This window comes from Epinephelus lanceolatus, chromosome 10, assembly GCF_041903045.1.
Source record: "Epinephelus lanceolatus isolate andai-2023 chromosome 10, ASM4190304v1, whole genome shotgun sequence".
In the NCBI taxonomy this organism is placed as follows: Eukaryota; Metazoa; Chordata; class Actinopteri; order Perciformes; family Serranidae; genus Epinephelus; species Epinephelus lanceolatus.
This window is the reverse complement of record NC_135743.1, coordinates 23,618,447-23,642,292: the sequence shown is the minus strand read 5'-3', so window position 1 is coordinate 23,642,292 and position 23,846 is coordinate 23,618,447. Positions and strand designations below refer to the sequence as shown.

Below are 23,846 nucleotides of genomic sequence, written 5' to 3'. Positions count from 1 at the left end.
TACAATCAGTGTTGTTTACAGTTTTGTTTTTTCTGATTGCTTAGGCACTATCTTTGAAACTGTAGGCTATTTTTGCACAACTCTCTAACCACAAAACACTACACAACACCAGCAAAACATTACACATCTCTTGCAAAAGCAAACATTGTACAACTCATTAAACTCTTTTAAATTGTGTATTTGCATCAGTACAGTACACACAAACCATCATTAGATTAAGTACAAACGAGCACTGATGGTTTCGATGAAAAACACTTGTGGCTATTGCTTTTTCTGTGCACAGGACATTGCAGTTTACAATACAGTTTCGCATACATGTAGTAAACACACATACACACAGGTACCCAAATGTGTAAATTATGGATGTTCCAAATATAACATACAATCAATGTAGAAACAGTAAAGGTTTTGTTTTTGTTTTTCAAAATGTTATAACACACCTTGAACAATTAAAGTGCAGTAGAATAAAAAGCATTATGTCAGGAAAAAAAACACACACACACAGAAAAATAAGGTAAATGTCCTCTTCTTTGTGGATCTGGCCTTAAGACTTCATCCACATCTCTTTGCCCAATAGGGGCTTTCATTGTTGTCCAAGCCAAATGTTTACCTGTGGCATGTTTATAGTGCTCAAGCTCTGTTTTGTAAGTAAACTCATGATCTAAAAGTGTTTTAACATATCAATGTGAAAAGACAATTGGCAAAATAGAGTTGCAATTTTAAGAATAATGTTCCCTTTTTACCTATAAGAGTTATTACATTGCAAACTGAGTTTAAAGGTCCAGTGAGTAGAATTTAGGAGCATCTTTTGGCAGAAATGGTATATAATACTCACAGCTATGTTTTCATCAGTTTATAATCACTTGAAAATAACCTCAGAATGAGCTGTTTATATTACATACGGAGGGGGTCCTCTCCCATGGAGTCCGCCATGTTGTTTCAACAGTAACAGTCAAACCAAATACTGGCTCTACATAAGGACATTTGCGTTTTTTGCATCGACCACCATAGTTCTCCCACATGTTTGGCACACAGAAGAAGTTTCCTTTCTGCAACCTCACCGCTAGATGCCACCAAATCCTACACACTAGACCTTTAAAGCAGAGAACGTGTATTCAGTTTGGCACACCAGGTAAATGGATTGGCTGGTGTTTGTGGTTTCAGAGATATTGCTTCAAGAATCACTGTTGGTGTTTATGCATTCAAAAAACTCTAAAACTAAACTGACATATTATACCTAGAAAGATGATAGTATACAGCAAACAGACCTACCAAAGACAGCTGAAAAATATGAGACAGATATAGTCTTGGTTAATAATAATAATAATAATGTAGTTGGAAACAGGCCATTTCTAAGTGTTCATTGGCCTAACTCCTCCTGTGAAGCATTCATGAACAGAAATTTGTTGACTGAAGTGTGTATTTCTATAAGCTTCTTTCATCTTCATGACCAATAAGTAACTCCATCTGCTGATGAAGGCCATGAGATCAGACTGACGGTTATGTGAGTAAAGAATGTTTTTGTCAATCGTTTTCAAGGTCATGAACGAAGCTTCAGTATGTCTTCATTATTTGTGTGTGTTCGTATATGCCATTGAAGCTATGTAATTATATAATGTGTACTGTAATCATTCACTAACTCTTGATACAACAGTTACTGACGCTTCATATGGGATGTTATGCTGTTGATCATAGAAAAACTACTTAGATGTGATACCAAGCCCTTACTGTATGACCAAAGACTCTTTAAGGTGTTAACATACAATAAATCCTTAAAAGAGCAGTGGTTTCTGTGCATTGACCCTTCCCATCAGATAACACACTAGTTAACTGTCATGCGTATTCTTGCTCAGCTTACGCTTCAAAGGTTGCACAGTTCGAGCTGATGCTCTCTGACGCCACAGCCTAGTCAATCTATTACAGAGGCCTAATACATATTTAGGATCTTGCAGTGTGAGCCACAATTAACATTCCGGCACTGGACAGTGCACTACTGTATCACTACAATACTACAGTGTTTGATATATCATGAAGCTAAAACTCCCCAACCCAGGCCTGGAGGACAGGATAATGTCCCATGAGCAGCTGGACAAGCTGGAAGAGGAAGAGGCTGGAGACAGACCAAAATGGGACAACAAGGCCCAGTACATGCTGACCTGTGTTGGGTTTTGTGTGGGACTTGGAAATGTCTGGCGGTTCCCCTACCTGTGTCAGAGTCATGGAGGAGGTAAGTGATGGTTTCATGGTTTATTGCACTTATTCCATATTTGACTATTTTACATAACACTGTTTGAGCATAAAAACATTTAAACTGCACTATATCCAATCCAGACCTACTAGAAGAGAACAGGAGCATTAGGTATACTCCCATACGTCTGTTAACATTTCATTATCAGTAATTATTTCATTTAGTTACAAGTAATAGCTCTCCAAAATATTTGTCTGCCTGCTACTGTAATTAAAAATGCATTTTAAATTGCCTGTTTGTGAAAGAAAAGAAAGAGAGAGGAATTTGGGTTTATTCCTGAAGCCAAAAGATGTTACAACCAGCATAAAAGGGGGAACCATTTTACGTTGTGCTTACACTGATAGATGCATCTGTCTTTGCAGTATTGGGTTCTTTTGGCTAGCTTTGGATTTTTTTCTTTGCTTATATTTGATTCTATTTTTATGAGCGCACTTTGTAATTCTACTTTGTTTTTATATGTATCACAAGACCACTGATCCAGTAATGACTGTTTCCTTATAGCATCTGTAAAATAGCTGTGGAAGCAGCTTTAATCACATTTAGAAGTGTAGGCTCTAAAAGTACTGTTCTTGTACTGATCTGTTCAGATAAGACATTTTATACCGTCTTAGTCTCAAGAAATCCTTGTAAAGTACTTACAACAAAGGCTTGGATGGCTTGTACTGTACATTACATAATGAACCTTACTGCATTAACTGTTGGACTTTATCTCTGTGTGCGTTCACGTGCATCCTAAATGATTAACACCAAGATGTTGCAATTTATTGAATGACTGATGATTTATTGTCACCATGACACCATAAACAGTTCTCATGTTTTTTTCCTCCAGGTGCGTTTATGATACCATTTCTGATCCTGCTGGTTCTTGAAGGAATCCCACTTCTACATCTTGAGTTTGCAGTTGGTCAACGGTTAAGAAGAGGCAGTTTGGGAGTGTGGAAGACAATTCACCCCTATTTGACCGGCATTGGTGAGAAAGCATAAAGTTTGCTGCAACTAGTGGGGAAGTGCCTTCAAAGGACAGTTCACCCCCAAATCAAAAATATGTATTTATCCTCTCACCTATTGTGCTATTTATCAGTTTTGATTGTTTTGCTGTGAGTTGCCAAGTGTTGGAGATATTGGCCGTAGAGATGTTTGCCTTCCTCTGATACAATGAAACTAGATGGCACATGACTTGAGGTGCTATTAGTACCAAAAGAACATCTGAAATACTCAACAGCAATGTCTTGACCCGGTTACTAAAGATAATCCACAAACCTTGTTGTGACCAGTTTCACACAGGAACTATGCCTGCATTCCAAATCGCATCCTTTTTCTTTTTACTTTTAGTAGGTACTGCTGCTGCCCGTAATAAGTATGTATTGTTGATACGCACACAGTTAGGACATAGTACTTCCTCATGATGTTACGCCCTGAACTTAGATCCTCTCAATCATATATGGAGATAAAATATGGATAAAATACAGAGATAAAACAAAATGACATTCATTGAGCTCACAAGAGACAGAGATCAACATCATAACTAAAACATTGTAGATTCTAACATATTATATTCACGATAGTAAAATTACATAGGCTATACATTTCTCTGTCATTGTTATTTAATACTCATGCCCTTTTGTTGTTGGTTATATTATGATTATTTTATTCAATTAAACAATCACTATTCCTATTATTACTATAAACTAGTCAGTGGATGTGACAAATCTTCTGATGTGCAGTGAATCATGGGTCAGAATAGCCAGAAAAGCCTGCTGGCTTGCATACTGCAAAGTCGGACCGGACATAGTAGGGCACCCTGGTATTTTTGGCATACTGCATTTGACAAACTCTGTGGTTGAGTTTACATCTCATGCTGTTATGAGCATGAGCCTCTCATCCATGAGTAGATACATGCTTTCTTCTGTGTGGTGATGCAATTGGCAGGTGTATATCAGTAGAGAGGAAATAGTTCCTACATGAAACTACTCACAACAAGGTCTTCGGATTATCTTGATTGACCAGGTCTAGTTCCATTACATCTGAGAGAGAGAGCAGACATCTCTTCAGATGATACCTCTAACATTCGGTAACTCACAGCAAAATAATCTTGATTGATAAATAGCACTACAGGTAAGAGGACGGAAGTGTGTTTTCAATTTTTGGGTGATCTATTCTCTTAAAAAAAACTTTTAAAACATTTATTGGCAGGTATTGCGTCCATGTGTGTATCTCTGACGATCAGTCTCTACTACAACACAATCATCGCCTGGATTCTGTGGTACTTCTTCAACTCATTTCAAGAGCCTCTGCCTTGGAGTCATTGTCCCTTGAATGCCAATTTAACAGGTAGTGCTACAACTGGTACTGTACCTCTGCAGAATGAAAATGAAGTTAGAAACTCTTAATTTCAGCTTAGTGACACATGCTGTTGTTAAAAATCTGTCAGGCCCTGTCTCAGAGTGTGAGAGGAGCTCCCCTGTGGATTATTTCTGGTACAGGGAGACACTGAACACAACTCCAAGCATTGAAGAAGATGGCGGTCTGCAGTGGTGGATACTATTGTCTCACATTTGTGCATGGTCTCTGCTCTACATCTGCATCATCCGTGGTATTGAGACCACTGGCAAGGTACAGCACATTCCTTACAAAAATGAGAGAGAAGATTTTAACTCAGGTAACAGTAATTGTTAGAAAACTTTATTTTCCCAAGGCTGTGTATGTGACTTCGACCCTTCCCTACCTGGTGCTGACAATATTTCTGATCAGAGGGTTGACCCTGAAGGGCTCGTTGAATGGAGTTAAGTTTCTCTTCACGCCAGATGTAAGTTGCATTTTTTCTTATTTTTCACTTTGTACAAAAATCTGTTTGGGGCAGTCCACCAATTGTCCCCCACTAAAGGATGTGTTGCTATTTTAGTCCTCAGAACAGACACCAGACATTTTAGCCTCATTAAAGGTACCATATTGCCCATGCCAAGCAATAACCAATCGATCTATAATTGCCTTCTTCACTAATTCCACCAGGTAACGGAGCTGGCAAAGCCAACAACATGGCTCGATGCGGGTGCTCAAGTTTTCTATTCCTTCTCTCTGGCTTTTGGTGGTCTTATTTCCTTCTCCAGCTACAACTCAGTACAGTAAGTTATTTTATTTTAAAGGAGCAGTGTGTAGGATTTAACGGCATCTAGCCATTGATTGCAACCAGCTGAAACTTCTCCCATGCGCTAAGCGTGAATTCCCGATTAGGACTGTGGCAGTGTTCATTGTTCAGGAGGTTTTTACCAGGAGCCGAATTATCGGCAGAGGTCTCTTCCTCTCCAAAACAAATGGACCAGGTGGTTAAAACTAGTAAAAACAAGGAAGAAAGCAGTTTCATGTCACAAATCAGTGTTTCCCTGACCCTTTTCCGCTTGTAGCAGATGGGTCCCTTGCTCAGCACCTGCTGATGTGCACTCATCTTTTTTTCTCTGATAACTTAAGATTCAGGGGTTCAGGTTTTTACTGGGAGCCAAACTATCCCCAGAGATTTCGTCTTCTCCAAAACAATCAGACCTGGGGATATCAGCTAGTTAAAACATAGAAGAAAGCAGTTTCAAGTTATAGATCAGTGTTTTTCTGACACTGTTTAGCTTGTCACAAAAGGGGCCGCTTACTATGATGGCCGACACAAAAACACAAAAACACAAATAGCCCTATCCGGAGCAACTGTTTGGTTTGTCTGTTCTCGGCTATCACAGAAAGACCATTCTGTAGACAAGGACCCTATGTAGATGTAAGCCATTCATTCTAAGGTAATGAAAACACGACCATCCTTATTTTCAGGTGATTATACACTAAAGAAAACATACTTATTATATAATATTCCATTGCTGCCAATATATCCCCTTAAATCCTACACGCTGGACCTTTAATCTTTTTAGTCATTTAAAGTTACAATTAATTGCACTGTATTCTAAATAAAAATTCAGCTGCATTTTCCCTTTAGTAACAACTGTGAACAGGATGCAGTGATCATCTCTATCATCAATGGTATGACCTCCGTCTATGCTGCAACTGTCATTTACACCATTATTGGCTTCAGAGCAACGGAAAGATACGACAACTGTCTCGCTGGGTACATTCGTCTTTTTTGTCAAATCACATATTTTAGCAGCTCTTTTTTTTTTCTTTAGCAATAAGTTCATTGTGTTTTAACCTTGCAATGTTTGGGTTTTAGAAACATCCTCACATTACTAAATACATTTGAGCTTCCTGAGGGCCACATCACTGAGAGCAACTATGATGAGGTTTTTCAACATCTTAATGAAACACACACTGCAGTTATCCAAGAGCTGGATCTTCAGTCCTGCGTGCTAAATAAATTTCTCAGTGAGGTACGACTTATTATGCACCAGGAAATCATCTTCCTTGCTAGTGCAAAATTAACCAATGCTTATTTTTTCAATGAATAATTAACCAGTGTTTATTGGTTAGTGATCCCTGCCATGCTTTCCTATAACATTGTGTTCCATTTGGGTCCTAGGGAGTTGAAGGAACTGGTTTAGCCTTCATTGTGTTCACTGAGGCTATCACCAAGATGCCCCTCTCACCATTGTGGTCCGTCCTGTTCTTTATAATGCTCTTCTGTCTCGGCCTGTCATCTATGTTTGGTAACATTGAGGGAGTTGTAGTGCCACTGCAAGACCTGAAAGTTTTCCCAAAGACATGGCCAAAAGAGGCTATCACTGGTAACTTCCACATCTATTCTCTCATTTTACATTAATAAGGATTTCTAGTATATTACATTAACTCTTTGCTCTCCTCCAGGTATAACATGCATAGTCTGCTGTCTGGTGGGTCTGATATTTATCCAAGGATCAGGGAACTATTGGCTTTCACTCTTTGACACCTACGGAGGATCAATCCCTCTACTAGTTATTGCATTCTGCGAGATGGTCTCAGTGGTGTACATATACGGGATAGACAGGTGATATTAATATATCTTTAAATGTATTCCTCTGTTCATGTCTTTTAAAATAATTTATCTGTTGATGCTATTCTTAATTCATTATGTGTGTCACTGTCCTCCTAGGTTCAACAATGATATTAAGTTTATGATTGGACACAAACCCAACATCTTCTGGCAAGCAACGTGGAGGGTCATCAGCCCGCTCATCATGCTTTTCATCTTGGTCTTTTACTTCATCACTAAAGTTTCTGAAAAGGTCTTTTACAAAACCTGGAATCCTGAATCGGTAAATATGAATTTATTTGGAGATTATCTCCCTAGAATTATGGATATTTATTTTTAAAAACCTAATGTTAAGTACCACTCAAAACTCAAAATATATTTTTTCTTTGCCTTTGCAGGATAATTTCCCTGTATTGGAGGAGAAGCCCTATCCGGCCTGGATTTATGTGATCATCTTCATATTGGCAGGGATACCCAGTGTTGCTGTGCCTATCGTTGCTCTCTGGAAATGTTTAATGGCAAAGAGGAGGAAGAAGTCACATGTTGATACAATCTCTGACCAAGTTCAAATGAACAATGAGAGCAAAAAATCCCTCCCCTAATATTCTAGTAAAATCCCTATTTTTTTCCCTTTTTCAAGAACATCCAAGTGATTTGATTTCTATCATTTTATTAACACAAATTTTAAATAGGAGGCATAGCTTTCCTGAACAGAACTCCCTGTGTCCTCAGCCACCTGTGACAACATGTTAAGCTTTCAAGTCTTATCTTTGTTCAGGTGACCAGATGAAAAGCTGTAAAATTCAAAGGACAGAGTTACATAACAATTTGCTTTGATCTTTTTAGGGGAGTTGCAATTTACCAATACTGATGATAACCGTAATATTTAAAACAATGAAATACTACAGTAATATCATGTTAATAATACACGTATGATAGTATTGTGTAAATAGTCCGGCCCCTCCTTCTTTTTGTTCTTGCTTTGTTTCCCTCTCCACCTCCCTACACTATTAATTTGAGTGTAATTCATATAACAAAAATGAGACAGATCATGCAAACAAACAAAGATAAACATGAATTTGACTAATAGCGTTAGCATTGTCTGTTTTTTCAAATTTTCTCAAATCGTGAACTGAATTCTTTTGGCCAAGATAATTGTGTAGTGAAATCTGATATCATACCAGCCCTTGTAAAAAAAAGAGCTTACCATCCTAAAAACACCATAAAATATGGCCTCAAGCAATATCATGGAGTGAAGTTTGAATTTAATAATACTGTGGCTATCATCTGTTTGCTTTCAAGAACATGGTATGAACCATTAAGAACAATATCTGAAGTGAAATAATGGGGCCTTTGCAAGGTGCATCATTATCTGTTCATTAAACTCTATTGCATGGAGACTCTGTGTCTGAATCTCCGCTGAGTAGATGGGCACAAAATAACACAAAATCCCACACTAAGTTTCTAACTAATTTGCATGGGACTTTGCTTACAGTATACATGTTTTCTAATCTGTCTAACTACTGCAAAGAAGTTGACATAAGCCAAATAAAGTGAACAGAGGATCTTAGTATAAGCCCATTACAGATTTCTATCCCAGTGCCCCATCATGGGCTCATCTGTCAGTGGGGTTAAGTATGATTTAACAGTTATAATGACACTATAGATTAAACAATTAGAAACTATAGATTAAATAATTAGATTTTTTCAGACTGGGAGAAGGTGCTGCCCCAGAAGGAAGCTGACTCTGAGCCACGTACAGTAATGAAAGTACGCCTATCTGTCCAGCTGGGGGCGCTATTGTAGCATTTTTGAGAAATGAATTAAAGGATTAAATCAGCTGCATATTGTTATTTTTACTCCCTTAGCTTCTCCATGTGTCTGTATTTTCTAAACATGTGTGTATTTTTGTACATGTGATGCTACTGTGTGTTGTCCAGTGAAGAACAGAGGATGTGACTTAATGTAGTCTGTATGAATAGATGATGCAGAGCAGAAATTCAGTAGATGGCATTTTGATAGTATTTTTCGTGACTGAGACTGATATGATACTCCAACACACATGCTTTTTTTCTGGTGTAAGTGATGTTTGGTGATTACCGCTGACTAAAACATCTCAGACTGTGTACAAATAACAGTAATGTAAGCTGGATCACATAATGAATTAAAAATGCATGTGTACAATCACCGTTTTATTCCCCGGGTTCCTTATTCATGCTGCTTTGTATTACAATCAACCGTTATCGCCTCTGTTCTCAACATCATATCATGCCGCTTTACACAAGGGCTTTTTTATTAAACAAACACACCACATCGTTCCCACAGTCATAAGAGCCAACAAGAAAAATAAGGCTGATAAAGCAAATGTCGCCCCTTCGTCTCCTGATACAAAAAGGTAACAAGTCACCAGGTCCTCTCTTTCTCTTTAGACAGAGCGGACAAGTCAGGCAAAAAAAAATTGCCTCATAAAATACTGAAATAGTGAAAAGGACCAACAAGTGATGGAGATAGCAGGAGGGAGTGCAGAGCAGAAGCAGGATGATGGACCTAAAGAGATCACTGAAAGACCAAAATGGGACAACAAAGTTCAATATTTGCTAACCTGCATAGGTTTCGCTGTGGGACTTGGTAATGTGTGGAGATTTCCATATTTGTGTCAAATCTATGGTGGAGGTAAGAGCATTGCATTTACTTTTGTGATGTTAACACAAAAAGTAAAGCTGGACATACTGAGTTAGTTTTCTGTGACAAGAAACATTTTCCTTTCAGTAATCCAAACGCTTTCTACAAAATGAGAAACTGTTTAAACTGCTCTGTCATTAAAAAACGGAATTATTTCTTTATTCAATCATTTTCATTCAAGTTATAAAAACACCTAGAAACATTTCTTGGAAATGATTTGTGTAAATTATAACCTTCCTCTCCATGATAACTGTTTTTTTAATGTGTTCCCACTATACAATCAGACGCACATATAAAAATACAATACAGACAATAGTTCTACTACAAAATAGCACAATAGCAAAACAGTTACACATTGTTTTTTGTATTAGAGTTTAGAGTTTTCACTTTAGCTTTTATATAAACATGACTATCTTACTCTCTATATTATGTGTGGCGTGACTGAGACATGGTTGCAGATGTGATGCAGATATGATTTTCATGCCATAATTATCTTGCTTTTTCCAGCACACAAGTGATGTTTCTGACTGATGACTCAGAAACAGTATGACTTGGTGTATACAACTTTTCAAGACAAACTTGCTAATCATATTGATTAATAGCGTATTTCCAATTACTTCTTATTGTGCACACCTGCAATGTACTGTTAATTAAATATAATGCTAAAAAGGACTAAAATTTAAACATATACTTTAAAAATTTTTCATGGAACTGACAACATGTCTTTAATCAGTGAATTTGTTTCTTGTTTTTGTTTTTTCTCCCTCCAGTCTGCATGTTTATTTTTCCACTGACAGTTAATCTAGAAACATGTCAGACCAGAGAGATTATAATATGTTTCTTGGCTCTCACCAATGATTCAGGGAGCGATAGAACTTCAGTAATTATGTGACTTCAGCACATTTGTTTCCTTTTCTTCATAGTTGTGATTAATCTACAACAGACAATTCCGACTAAACAAACTTAGGCTTTAGGAACTGGTTAAATAATGGGACTAAATGTTTTCACTACTCCACAGTGGTGCGCATAATATACTGTAATACAGTCAAGTGACGAGAAAACAGTTACACAATTGTACTTCTGGTGTTAAGATTTATTCCCGGCATGAGTAAATGTGATAAAGGTCTGCTCGTTGATTATAAAATGTCCAGTAATCAGAAACTAAATGACCTTCAACCATAAAGGCATTGCCAATGTTTATTTTAAGGGTAAGGCCAATTGCTCATTGAAATTCTCATGTATATGGTTTAATTGTCAGTTATCACAATAACTTTGGTCTTAATTATCACTTATAAAATTGCTTTATTTCAAGGGGCGTTTCTGATTCCTTACTGCATTGCCTTGGTGTTTGAGGGACTTCCTCTACTACACATGGAACTGGCCATCGGACAGCGGCTCCGCATGGGCAGTGTTGGGGTGTGGAACTCAATCTCCCCTTATCTGGGAGGTTTAGGTGAGAAGGTTTGATATCTATGAACTTTACTCAGGAAAGTAAGATCAAAAAAAGGGGGGTGTACTTGACAACATGGAGCTGTGTAAAACATCTGTATGATTACTTCACGTCACTGCTATTGATAATATAGATTTCTTTGTGAATGTTGTTATTGTGCATACACAGGTGTGGCTTCCTTGGCAGTATCCTTCCTAGTTGGTCTGTTCTACAACATGATCTTGGCCTGGATCCTCTGGTACTTCTTCCACTCCTTTCAAAGTCCACTTCCCTGGAGGGACTGCCCATTAAACTTGAATCATACTGGTGATTTTACATCATTATAATATAAATTAACAATAAATGTTGAATAATAACCAAAGTCAAAGACAGACGGTCCCATAAAATAATCATTACATGAATAATGTCTTTGATACAGGCTATATAAGTGAATGTGAAAAGAGCTCACCAGTGAACTATTTTTGGTATCGTGAAACACTGAACATCACACCAAACATTGAGACCAGCGGGTCCCTACAGTGGTGGCTTGTGCTGTGTCTTGCATCTGCCTGGTGCCTCGTGTACATCTGCTTCATTCGTGGAATTGAGACTATTGGAAAGGTAATTCACTCGCCTGATGTAATGATAAAACAGATTTTATTGCTTTATCTATTTTTATGCCGTTTGGCCCAGACACCAGCAATGAATGGCAAAATGCTGTAACCATTACAGTAACACAGGCTTTCCTCATACTTATTCACATGAGCAAAGGCACATGAATATAAAATAAGGCTGTGCAACTAGAGTACAGCTGCCTCACCAGCTTTAGTCATGTAAGGCTGGAAGAGAGAAGTGCACTCCACTGCAGATCCCTCCGACTTGCCCAAATTAAATTCTGGTCTCAGCTTTCATCACTGGCAGAAATTCCCCACTCATACAAGTCACAAATCTAAATTTAACAGCTAGAAAAACCTGCTGTCTCCAGAACAGCAGAATGTCAATAACAGGGTCCAAAATCAACTTCTTGGTATATCTGCCAATGGCTGGTAAAGTGAAAAAGATACACCGGCCCAAATATTTTTCAACCGGACATATATCTGTATAAAAATGCTGCAGCTCATTGTATTGGTCTTGCTGTCGTAAAAAAAAAAAAAAAAAAAAAAAACTAATCTCTCCTCATCCGCTTATCTGTGAGGCACCATTTCTTTGCAAAGTTTGTATTAACCGTACTGCCACCATGCTCTTCATTCCTCCTTTTAAATTGATCTGCTCTGGCAATGTGCCACATATTTGCAGAATCTCTCGGTTCACACAGAATTCTCCTCTGTGGTACCCAACCAGTACCAGGGGTAAACTAGATAAAGTAAGCATTTCCATAGCAACAGTGGACAGCAAGGGTCAATTAAAGCATTGCGATACAATTATTAGTCATGCATTGCACCTAATGCAAAAGCAAAACGTGTTCAATCAACTATTGTGGTATAACGATGACGTAGTGAAGCAGACTTATTTCAACACCCCTCCAATGATGGCTGACCTCATTTATTTTGTTCGCCTGTGTACATTTTTAATTTTGCAAGTGGCAGGCACTAATCTTTGAACCCAGGACAATAACTTCAGCAAAAGCAAGCTCACCAATGATGATGTTTCACAAGTAAGCATCCTGGTAGAGGTTGCATCAAAGGTGATAACGGTGATGGATGGAAGATTGTTGTTTATTATCTTAACATGTGACGGTAACAAGGGCTCAAAAATTTAACTTTTGAGGCTTTGAACAACAGCATTACAAAACCACCAGCGCAGTACAGTTACAGTTACATGGGAGTGTTACAAAGGGTTTAAGATATCTCAAATTCTGCTTGATGTTCAATATAAAATATCTTATCAGCATCAACACTTTTTCCAACAGGCTATTTACGTCACGGCCACCTTTCCGTATCTCGTTTTGACCATCTTCTTGGTGCGATCCTTAACTCTGTCTGGAGCAGCAGATGGTTTAGTATATCTCTTCACCCCAAATGTAAGCTTGTCATTTGTTGTAAAATATGACATAATTTCATGAGTAAAATCTGATATCAAACTAACAAACAATATATTCATCACAGTGGGAAACCCTGAAAAACCCAAAGGTCTGGCTGGATGCTGCTACTCAGATCTTTTTCTCTTTGTCTTTGGCCTTTGGAGGACTTATTGCTTTTTCCAGTTACAATCCTCAGAAGTAAGAACTTTATGAACATGTTTTAATTCACGAGAATATAATGTACAAAATAAAAATATATGAAACTGAAACAATGCTTTATCTTTGCAGGAATAACTGTGAGAGAGACGCCCTAATTGTTGGATTAGTGAACAGTTTTACATCATTATATGCATCAATTCCTATTTTTGCCATTCTTGGATTTAAAGCGAATGAAAACTACAATGATTGCCGAAATTGGTATGTACCATAAAGATAATTATGGTGTGTCATAGAACAGTATATTCAGCGTGATAATTATGCAGCATTATTATTAGATGTGCAACTGCCGATTATGTAATTACAAGTGGTCAGACCCCAAAGCAATGTGACTGCTGTGACCATACAACCACTCCAATATAAGTCAAAAGTCCCACTTTCAATACTGTAAGAGAAATTATTTATCTATTCAAAAAACCCACATTTTCTATTTTCTCAGTTAATTATCAGACATTCAGCCCGAGTTATAATTACTAGCAGTCATGCTTGTAATAGTAGTGTTAACTAATGTAATTTCTTGTTGATTTTAGGAACATACTAACACTGACAAATTCATTCAACATCGGGGATGAAAACATAACTCTTGAAAACTATGATGACTGGTTAAATTATCTCAACATGACCAATCCCTCAGAGGTCGAAAGCCTCAATCTAAAGACCTGCAACCTGCAGACTTTCCTGGACCAGGTACAGTACATCTGATACTATTAAACACTTTTCTCCATTAAGTTTTATGTAGTGGTTGTGTATGAGATCACGTATCACATCCTACCTGTAGAGTGCCTCTGGAACCGGACTGGCCTTCATTGTGTTCACTGAGGCGGTGATCAAAATGCCAGGCTCTCAGGTGTGGTCGGTGCTCTTCTTCATCATGCTCTTCAGCCTGGGCCTGTCCTCCATGTTTGGAAATCTAGAGGGGGTCCTTACTCCTCTGCTGGACCTGCACGTGATTCCATCCTGGATTCCTAAGGAAATTTTCACAGGTAAATGGAAAGATCTGATATGCTCTTATGGTGTGTGCAATTGTGGCATTTGAGGCACAGAAAACACGACTTTGTATTTTAATACGATCTTACAAAAGCCCCTTACAAAGTAAGGTGCAAAATATCTATTACTTCCTATACATTACAGTGATTATGACACTTAAACAAAGTTGTGTAAAAAAAACTCATGCTGATTTTAAGTAAATGTGTCTTTTGGATACTGTAATTTCACAAGTCCTGTGTAAATTTATTTCCATGTGAAATTCTGTCTTCATGTGTGAAACAAGTTGCGTCATGAGTATTCAAGGTGAAAATCCAAATAAAGTGTTAACGTGTGAAAAACATGAACATCTGCTGCAACATCTGCTATGTCAAAATGCATGTTCTTGCACCATGCCAACATTCTTTTCTTTCAGATATACATGGTCTTTCAAATGACTTTTGCACAGGTAGACTGTCTAATGGTTTTTGTACCAGTGAATCTAGGTCATTAATTACCATAGCATTAAACAAAATCAATTTCCTATTTTCCTTTTTTTCGATTAAAGGGTTAATATGCCTCACCTCCTTTACTGCGGCCCTCATCTTTACGTTGGGCTCTGGGAACTACTGGCTGGGGATTTTCAACAGCTACGTGGGATCCATGCCTCTGCTCATCATAGCCTTCTTTGAGATCATCAGTGTGGTATACATCTATGGAATAAACAGGTGACACTGTGATTCATGCCATCATTATACTTGCAACATAAAACATATTTTAATGATTTCACAAAGGGTTTCCATTTGCCCACAGGTTCAATGACGACATTGAATGGATGACAGGTCGGAGACCAAACATCTACTGGCAGGCCACCTGGCGCTTTATCAGTCCCTTCATGCTTCTTGTGGTTTTTTTGGCATACGTTGTAGTTGAGGCTGAAAAACGACCAACATACAATGCTTGGAACCCAGATTACGTAAGAAAGATTTTACGGTTGTTCTACAACATCGCTCTGTAGAATTTGTTAAATCTGGTACATGATGAAAAAAAACCATTGACTTTCCACTCCATTACCCCCACAGGTGCACTTCCCCCTCGCTGATGTGCAGCACTATCCTGAATGGGTTTATGCTATCTGCGTGCTCTTATCTGTCCTTCCTGTTGTGTCCATTCCTCTTGTGGCTCTCTACAAATTCATTGGCTTCCTGAAGAAGTACATCATGAACAGACACAACCAAAATCCATATGCAAATGAATTCTGTAATGGAGAATTGTAAAGGGAAGCTGCTTTATGTGATTGGTGGACTACAAGAAGTGAATGTGAAATATTTTGTAATTTAATAATCTGGATTTTCATACTGTTTTCTATCTTTTGTATAATGAGTGAATGACATGATCACTAGAACAACACATTGGCAGTAGCAGCTGTAATTTCAGTATATTTGCTAGATTAAAACATTTTTTTCTTAATTTACACAAGTGTATTTATATTGGTGAAGGAAATGCAAACACCGTCCACCAGATCAAATCGATGCCGGACAATATCCCTCAGAAATATAATAACAACAGAATACTAAAGGCTGGAACTGAGTATCAGGTTTGTGTTAATATTTGATTAAAGGAAGACAGCAGTTAATTTCCTGTGTTGATGTTTTGAATGGGAACAAAGGGAGAGTGATGGATAACCTTTCTGAATGGTTTGGGATAAGCACAATATTAATTCTCAAAAAATAAAAAAATTAAATTCCCAATGATATTGGGTGCAAATGTGTACAAGCAAACGCCACATTAGCTGTAGCAATGTTGTGTGTGTATGTTCTGTTAACATCGTCATCGTCGTCATTTTATTTATATTATGCATAATATTGTAAATCCCAGTCTAATTTGTCTGGAGAACAGTTTTTGTTTTGTGACATAATATAGTTATCTGCTTTCCACCCCATCACCTGCAACTGTGAAGAGTGATGTAGTGTTGCACGATGTGTCCTTTATGTAACTTTTTTTTTGCATGTCAACAGTGCGTGTGGGTGTATGAGAGCAGTAGGACTGTGCTTGTGTGCGTGAGGGTGAGGGTGCATGCATGTGCTCACTGACCATGCGCACGTGTGTATTTTAGAGCCATACGAGTTACACAGTTGTCCTTTTTTGTGGTGTGGGTGGACAGTGATATTGTCCCCCCGGCGTCACGTGCTTTGGAATATGCTGGCTGCCTTTGTTGTCCCTCTGCCTGTTCTGCTTTTCTGGCACTTTCATACAATGGTGCACTTGAACACTGTGATGTTATTAAGCCTTTCAAACTACTACAGCTTGAATTCCAGCTCTCAGGAAAGACTAGCATCCCAATGTAGGATACATGGCACAAGATACATCGTCGAGGAACAACAGCAAGGATTGAGTCTAACATCAGAACAAAGGTGACGTTTGAGCCTGCAGTGATGTTTGGGTGTTTTAATAATTGCCGGTTAAAGACTGCACATATAAAGCTATGCAAGATGTCATGCTAATGCTTTCGCAATGTCTTATAGCTTGACATGCTTTCTGTTTGTTTGTTTTTTTGATTAACGACTTGACTTATTGACCAGTGGTAGTCATTATCTATGCCTCTTGTATATTTGAAAAACAATTTTAAGTGAGTGATGTGAAGGAAATCAGACATACTTAATGATAATAACAGTGTTGCAAACCCGCCTAAGAGGTTACGACAGTTTACTGAGTTCAAAAGGACATGCTGTTCTGACTTTTGTTGCATGAAATTGCTTGCTAGGAAAAGTAAATTGTGTATTTAATAAGTGACTAAAATATCGCCACCTTTTGATTTTTTATGTTCTGTTTATTGAAATGCTTTCTAGTATGCTAATGAGTAAATAACCAATGATCTTATAATTGGCCTGGTCTTGTAGTCATCAACAACAAAGTGACCTTGATGTCCCTCAAAGCCTCCAAGTGATGCTGTAACCTACAGTAATGAAACACTGTACTATCAACAACAACAATGGAACAAGAGTGCGACAAGTTCAACAGCTTTCTGACCTATGATCCTACACTAGGCAATGTCCCAGCGAGCAGATGCCCCCCAGTGTGGCGGGGTTGTGGTTGAGTTTGAGTCTGACAACATCAGGGATGCGAGAGCTCACAGAGCTAAAAGTATACCAGGTGAACTCAGCTTTAAATCCAACTTGAATGTGTGCAAATTTGTGTGTTTGTAGGTTATATAATGTGTGCTTATTCAATTTCCATGCATTTCCTTGTAAGGCTCAGCTCTTATCTACCTCAAGGGTCCCAAGTTTCTCATCTATGTCAGTGGAGCGTTGTCAATGTGGGTAAGAATCATTTCCTGAAGAGACAGATTCCTGGAGAAATAGATAAGACATCCAAATTTAAATAGTGCAAGGTAGTCTATCCACTGAAAACTGTATGACAGCATACAGGCAGCACTTTGCAAAACATAACGATGCCCTTTCATGTTGTGTTAAACAGGGCGACCGCATGTGGCACTTTGCAATTTCTGTGTTCCTGATTGAGCTGTATGGCCGTAACCTGCTGTTGACTGCGGTGTTTGGGTTGGTAGTGGCTGGGTCAGTGCTCCTGCTAGGGGCTTTGATTGGAGACTGGGTTGATCGCAATCCCAGGAATAAAGGTACGCAATAATTTCACACCCATTTGAAAATTTTAGCACGCAGTATATCATAGAACAGAGATACAGATCAGTGGATCCTAATCTTGGGCCCAGATCTCTGCTGGTTTCCTATCTCACCGGGTGGTAAATTACATTCACCCGATGTCTCAAGTGTAAATCAGTGTCTGATTTGATAGCGAGACTCAATACCAGCAGGTCTTCAGGCACAAGACTCACATCTGTCAAGGCTAGCATTCAGTTTCTACAGAACATATCATCTATGCTAAGACTCTGAAACTGTTTTTTCGTCCTCTCTTTTAGTTGCACATGCATCTCTTTTCATTCAGAACATCTCAGTAACAATATGTAGCATTGTGCTCATGTTGGTGTTCTCATATAAGCAAAGGATTGAACAGATCTGGGATGGATGGCTTACTGTGAGTAGACACATACACACCTACCTGACTAACAATTACATTTAATAACTTGATATCATGTTGATGTGCAAACAGAGTACTCACCATGATTATAACACAGAGGTGTTACTGCTGCTGTTGTTCCCTCTGTCCTATGTCTCTGTTGTCTCTGCTTCTGAGCTTGTGGCTACTCTGTGCTGTCATAGTAACATGTTGCATCGCAAAACTTACACAAGGTGGTTTGTTATACGGTGGTGATCGTCCTGGCAGATGTGGCAAACCTTGCAAGCACAGCACTGACCATTGCCATTCAGAGGGACTGGATTGTGGTTATCACAGGCTACAACCGGGGTCACCTAGCTGGTAAGGGAATTCATTCTCTGTTAATGCACATATTTGTTTGCATGCCACGTTTGTCACGCATCCCTGGTTGTACACGATATATACTTGAATACAGAGAATATCAGGTATTGGTCCGTTTTCTGCTCTTGCTGACAGTCCTCCAGTGGAAGCACATTGACCTCTGTGTCTTTGATCCTAACAAAAGGAATGAATGCAACCATGAGGCGGATAGATCAGGTGACTAACATCCTGGCCCCACTAGCAGTGGGACAGGTCATGACCCTGGCCTCCAATGTAGTTGGCTGTGGCTTCATCCTGGGCTGGAACCTTGTGTCTCTCATTGTGGAGTTCTTCTTCTTGTCACGAGTGTACCGCATCGTCCCTGCCCTTTCAGTCAAACCACCAGTGGTGGAGGAGGATCAGGTGTTTCTGCAGAGGATGGAGAGGAGACCGTCACAAGGTATGGACCATGCATTTTTTCTTGTTTTAGATTTATGACTTCCCCTATTTTCCTGGACTTTAAAATGTTTTGAGATTTACTGAAAATGTACATAAAGGCTGTTGAGCATCATTGAGTCCTACACATGCCGAGTGACCTTGTAGATATAAGAAATAAAAATGAAGTATAACAGCAAGACTTTGAGCTGTACAGTAGGCTAAAACATGTCAACAATGTAGAGATGACATTCAGTATTTACTATTAACTGCAGGTATAATGCAGTGCTGGCAATGCTAGCTCAGTATAGTGTACCACAGTACACATTAAAATCATACAGCTTCTATGGCCACCTAAATCACAACTGCTCCTTTTTCAAAGGTTAGCAACAGGGCTAGAGATTACCTTTCTTGTCCACCTGCCACCTATCTAGCAATCTAGCTAGCTAGCTACCAGCATTTGGCTGATGGCTGGTGCTAATTTCCAAGCTGGGCCAGCGAGAAAGTGCTAAAAGTTCTATCAACTCAAATTTGAACTTTGAAATTCGATTTAAATGTTGAAAAGAACTCTTCTATGGCAGGACTGAGCAGGACACATCATAAAGGACACTGATGGAGTGAGATTTGTGCCAAAAGATTTTCAAATGGCTAAAGGAAACAGTGGTTAAAAAACAACAACAAAAAAAACAGACCACTTCACACTAAACTTGGAACACTTGGAAATGTGTTAAAATAACACTACAAAATGAATACTACTTAATTTTTGACCTTTCCGTTCTCCAGATTGTGATAGGAAGTGTTTGCTGAATTATAAAATGTTGTGATTACCCTGGGGCCATTCTCAACAGGGGGGGCTTAATGAGTGCTGTAAATTCATTAATTCTCTACTATATAGTTGTGAACAGTCACATTAAAAGCACTAAAGGTATTATAGACTGAAAATGATCAAGCTCCAAAGCTTTACTGAAGTATATATTATTTGAACAAACAATCCTCAGTTAATGTAGAGCACCTAACTGCCACTGTCCACATGTTCCACATTTGCAACTCATGTAGTGTAGATGGTCTGTACTTGACAGATGATGTGGACGTGATGGAGCAGAAAAGGTGCAGAATACCAAGTGGGCCTTTAAAACTGTTGAACAGAAGTGATGGATGACATTCCTTTTTCTCATCAGGGGAAGGTAATGTTGCACCACCTCAACCTCTGACCGAAGGTAACTGCAACACAAGCCTGCACCTCAAAGAAATCACCAACCTGCCGCTGTGTTTCCGGAGGTTTCGCTGGCTGGTGAGCACCTGCAAGGACGGCTGGAGAGCCTACTATCGCCAACCTGTCTTCCTGGCGGGAATGGGTCTGGCTTTCCTCTACACCACAGTGCTGGGCTTTGACTGCATCACCACTGGCTATGCCTACACCCAGGGCATAAGTGGCTCTCTCCTTAGTCTGCTGATGGGTGTATCAGCGATCACAGGGCTGATGGGCACTGTGATGTTCACCAGACTCAGGAAGACCTATGGTCTGGTTAACACAGGCATCATCTCAAGCTGCCTCCACCTTGGCTGCTTACTGCTGTGTGTTTGCTCTGTGTTTGCCCCTGGCAGCCCTATGGATCTTAGCTTGCTGATGCCCTACATTACCTCCAACTCCTCCACTGAGCTTGGGATGGCAAGCCAAAGGCAAAAACACACTTATCCACTGAGGGGAGGCGGCAATCAGCCACTGCTACCCGACCGCTCCTCCATCCACTGGACCAACAATACTGTGCTCTTTGACAACGTGCCCTCTGACACAGCGCCGGATTCTTACATCTCCATTATCCTTCTGTTCTTGGGGGTCATCACAGCACGCATCGGTGAGTAGGACATCCAAAAGTGACTGTTTTCAATGGACAACAAAACTTAAATGAATCCATATACAATATATGGGAAGACCATCAAATGTAGAGCTTTGCTCATACATTGGCATGGTGGATACTAACAGCCAATACTAGCTAATTATGACTATATTGCTATCTATGTTGGGCAATAAATAATTGCAGTACAAAAATGCCAAATAAATGTTTAAGGTAATTCATAAAGTGTCAATATTACAAATACTACTGACCACAGAGGACTGTCAAAAAACTATAAAGTGTCCCACTTGGTGTATGTATTGGTGACAATTACAGCATTTGGGCATTTTAACCTTTTACTGATAATCAACAGTAGTTTGCAATATCACTATATGGTATGCAGCATACCCACTGAGCTACCAGGACGCCACACAATTACAGTATTTAATAATCGGACTCTAGGGATCCTTATAAAAAATGTCTATGTCTGTAAAAGGATAAACAATTCAGTATAGGCAGGGCTCTAGTTAAATGTTCCCATGATATACATTGTTGGGTGAAGAGCTTAATAAATGCACAGCTGTTGTGACTTTTGGCTAATAGCCAGGTCAACTTTTAAACCCCAATGACATCTGTGTTACAGGTCTCTGGTCCTTTGACCTGACGGTGACCCAGCTCCTGCAGGAGAACATCTGTGAGTCAGAGAGGGGTGTGGTAAATGGGGTGCAGAGCTCTATGAACTACCTGATGGATCTGCTTCACTTCATCATGGTGATCTCCGCTCCGCAGCCACAGCACTTTGGCATCCTGGTTATCATTTCTGTATTATTCATCACCACCGGGCACACTATGTACTTTCTGTACGCACACAAAGCCAAGAGAAAACACCGCCTTGACACATAAGGAGCAGTCATGGCCCAAACATCCAGGCATGGGATGCTTACCAGCACTGACTCCACTCTGCACCTGTGAAATGAATGTCTCCCTCCAGTTCCTTCAGCAATCATATTGCAACACTCCACTCCCGACTTAGCCATTCATTTCAGCACAACACAGCAAGTGCCTGTCCCACCTCGGTTGCTTTCTTCCTGCAGGGCCATGTGCCGTAGCAGCAACAACAAGAACTCAGGTGAAATAGAGTGGGAGACACGCTCTCCCTTCGTGTACATAAGTTGAGGTGGCTACAATAACTGCAGCAATGGCACCTCCAGGGGAAATGTCCTAATCTAATGTACAACAGGACATGAAGGTAGGAGCTAAGGCACCAGACATGCCTTTGCAAACCCTGTAGGATTACTGCAAGACTTTCATCAAACAAGCCTGTTAACTTACATAGCTTTTTGGATGGGAGGGTGGATGGATGGAGAGCTTTTTCTAACCTTCACTCAGTAAAGAACTGGTGTTGTGAGGAAAACTTAACAGTGACACATGAAAATGCAAACAAGACGAGACGGTACTTCTACAAGTGGCATCGATGTTACTGATCCGTCCACTTGGAAATATTCCAGGATGTCCAAAAAGGAACATAAAGGGAACTTGATGTGAGATTGTTTGATTAAAAATAAAGCAGAAAGGCAGCCCCCCTTTTAATGGACATAAGTGAAAGGACAAAGTATTTCCTTCCCCTGGTTTGTTTCTCTGTGGATGAATCAAGCAAACATTTGCCTTTCTCTTATGCATGTAAACCTGATTAATGGATTACAACAACAAAAAATTATCACATCACGTCATGTACTTTAGTCAAACTTTAATACAAACTATTTTATTCTAATTGCTTGTGTACTTAGATAAATAAAAATAGTTTCCAAACTTTCTTTCCTTCCCATATAGAGTGATATTAATAGTTTTATAGAAATCCAAAAGGAAAGCAATCTTCATTTTGTGCCATGTTTGAAATCAGTGATAGCTATATGTTAATGGCAAATGTTGCTATTTGCAGTTTTGTATTAGACTTTGCTTCATTCTTTTGTAGTTCTGACGAACTAAACATTACCTTACCTCAACTAAGAAGAAGCCCACTGTTGGGAATAAGACGTGGGAATTACTCTCAGCTACTGTATGTTTTCATATCTCCTTCATGTACAGTGGAAATAACATCAAAGTTTAACCTTCTGTCACACAACCAGCAACACATCTCAATATATTTGTATAATTTCCCTGTGAACTCTCTGTATTGTATGTTGTTCTTATTTTTCAGACTGATAATTATGATAATAATAAAGATGACTGAAGATGATCTTTGGCCTCAAGTTTTCTGATCAGAATAATCAACAAATATATGTGATGTGATATAGAATAAAATCCTGCAAGTTGCACAAGATGAGTTTTGACTAGGTCATCTAAACTCTCTACACTGCAAAATTTCATTTATGACATTGTGAATCCATTTGGCTCCATTCACAGCCTGACACTTAGATAAAGCCACCAATTCAACCTTCACAAGTTAATGGTAGCACTGGAATCATTCCAATAAAACAGACAGCCACATGGTTTCATAGTCTGCATATTTCATATATACATTTACAGAATCCTTAACTCCCAGGGAGTTATAAGAGATTTGCTGACAACTTCCTTTAAAAGTCCCTGAACTTGCAGTCCGAAGAGAGCTTATGCAACCTGAGATATAGTACCACAGGTTTTAATTCATTACCAATCAAAATTGAGCTGTAGCACCCACAAAGCTGTAAAGGTTGTTGGCAGAAATACCC

General features: G+C 39.1%; 3 protein-coding genes across 4 annotated transcripts; all 3 read left to right on the top strand.

Annotated features, from left to right (window-relative positions):
* Positions 1 to 1,902: 1,902 nt before the first annotated feature.
* slc6a19b (solute carrier family 6 member 19b) lies at positions 1,903 to 9,372 on the top strand. Its single transcript, XM_033640537.2, has 12 exons — positions 1,903 to 2,227; positions 3,078 to 3,218; positions 4,442 to 4,579; positions 4,680 to 4,861; positions 4,944 to 5,054; positions 5,258 to 5,370; positions 6,219 to 6,347; positions 6,450 to 6,606; positions 6,756 to 6,960; positions 7,040 to 7,199; positions 7,305 to 7,467; positions 7,583 to 9,372. The coding sequence occupies exons 1-12, from the start codon at positions 2,029 to 2,031 to the stop codon at positions 7,784 to 7,786; spliced, it is 1,902 nt and encodes a 633-aa protein (XP_033496428.1). The 5' UTR covers positions 1,903 to 2,028; the 3' UTR covers positions 7,787 to 9,372.
* Positions 9,373 to 9,513: 141 nt separating this feature from the next.
* LOC117266114 (sodium-dependent neutral amino acid transporter B(0)AT3-like) lies at positions 9,514 to 16,161 on the top strand. The gene is made up of 12 exons (XM_033641072.2): positions 9,514 to 9,857; positions 11,179 to 11,319; positions 11,485 to 11,622; positions 11,735 to 11,916; positions 13,205 to 13,315; positions 13,401 to 13,513; positions 13,604 to 13,732; positions 14,062 to 14,218; positions 14,310 to 14,514; positions 15,063 to 15,222; positions 15,308 to 15,470; positions 15,577 to 16,161. The coding sequence occupies exons 1-12, from the start codon at positions 9,686 to 9,688 to the stop codon at positions 15,769 to 15,771; spliced, it is 1,866 nt and encodes a 621-aa protein (XP_033496963.1). The 5' UTR covers positions 9,514 to 9,685; the 3' UTR covers positions 15,772 to 16,161.
* Positions 16,162 to 16,772: 611 nt separating this feature from the next.
* LOC117265650 (ferroportin) lies at positions 16,773 to 23,374 on the top strand. 2 transcript variants are annotated; one of them, XM_033640246.2, is made up of 9 exons: positions 16,773 to 16,908; positions 17,542 to 17,647; positions 17,747 to 17,814; positions 17,972 to 18,131; positions 18,432 to 18,547; positions 18,763 to 18,889; positions 19,074 to 19,328; positions 20,482 to 21,159; positions 21,782 to 23,374. In XM_033640246.2, the coding sequence occupies exons 2-9, from the start codon at positions 17,545 to 17,547 to the stop codon at positions 22,039 to 22,041; spliced, it is 1,767 nt and encodes a 588-aa protein (XP_033496137.2). In that variant the 5' UTR covers positions 16,773 to 16,908; positions 17,542 to 17,544; the 3' UTR covers positions 22,042 to 23,374. The 2 variants fall into 2 exon arrangements, with proteins under 2 accessions (XP_033496137.2, XP_033496138.2); XM_033640247.2 differs by lacking the exon at positions 16,773 to 16,908 and having other exon boundaries at positions 17,286 to 17,647.
* The last annotated feature ends 472 nt before the right edge of the window (positions 23,375 to 23,846 follow it).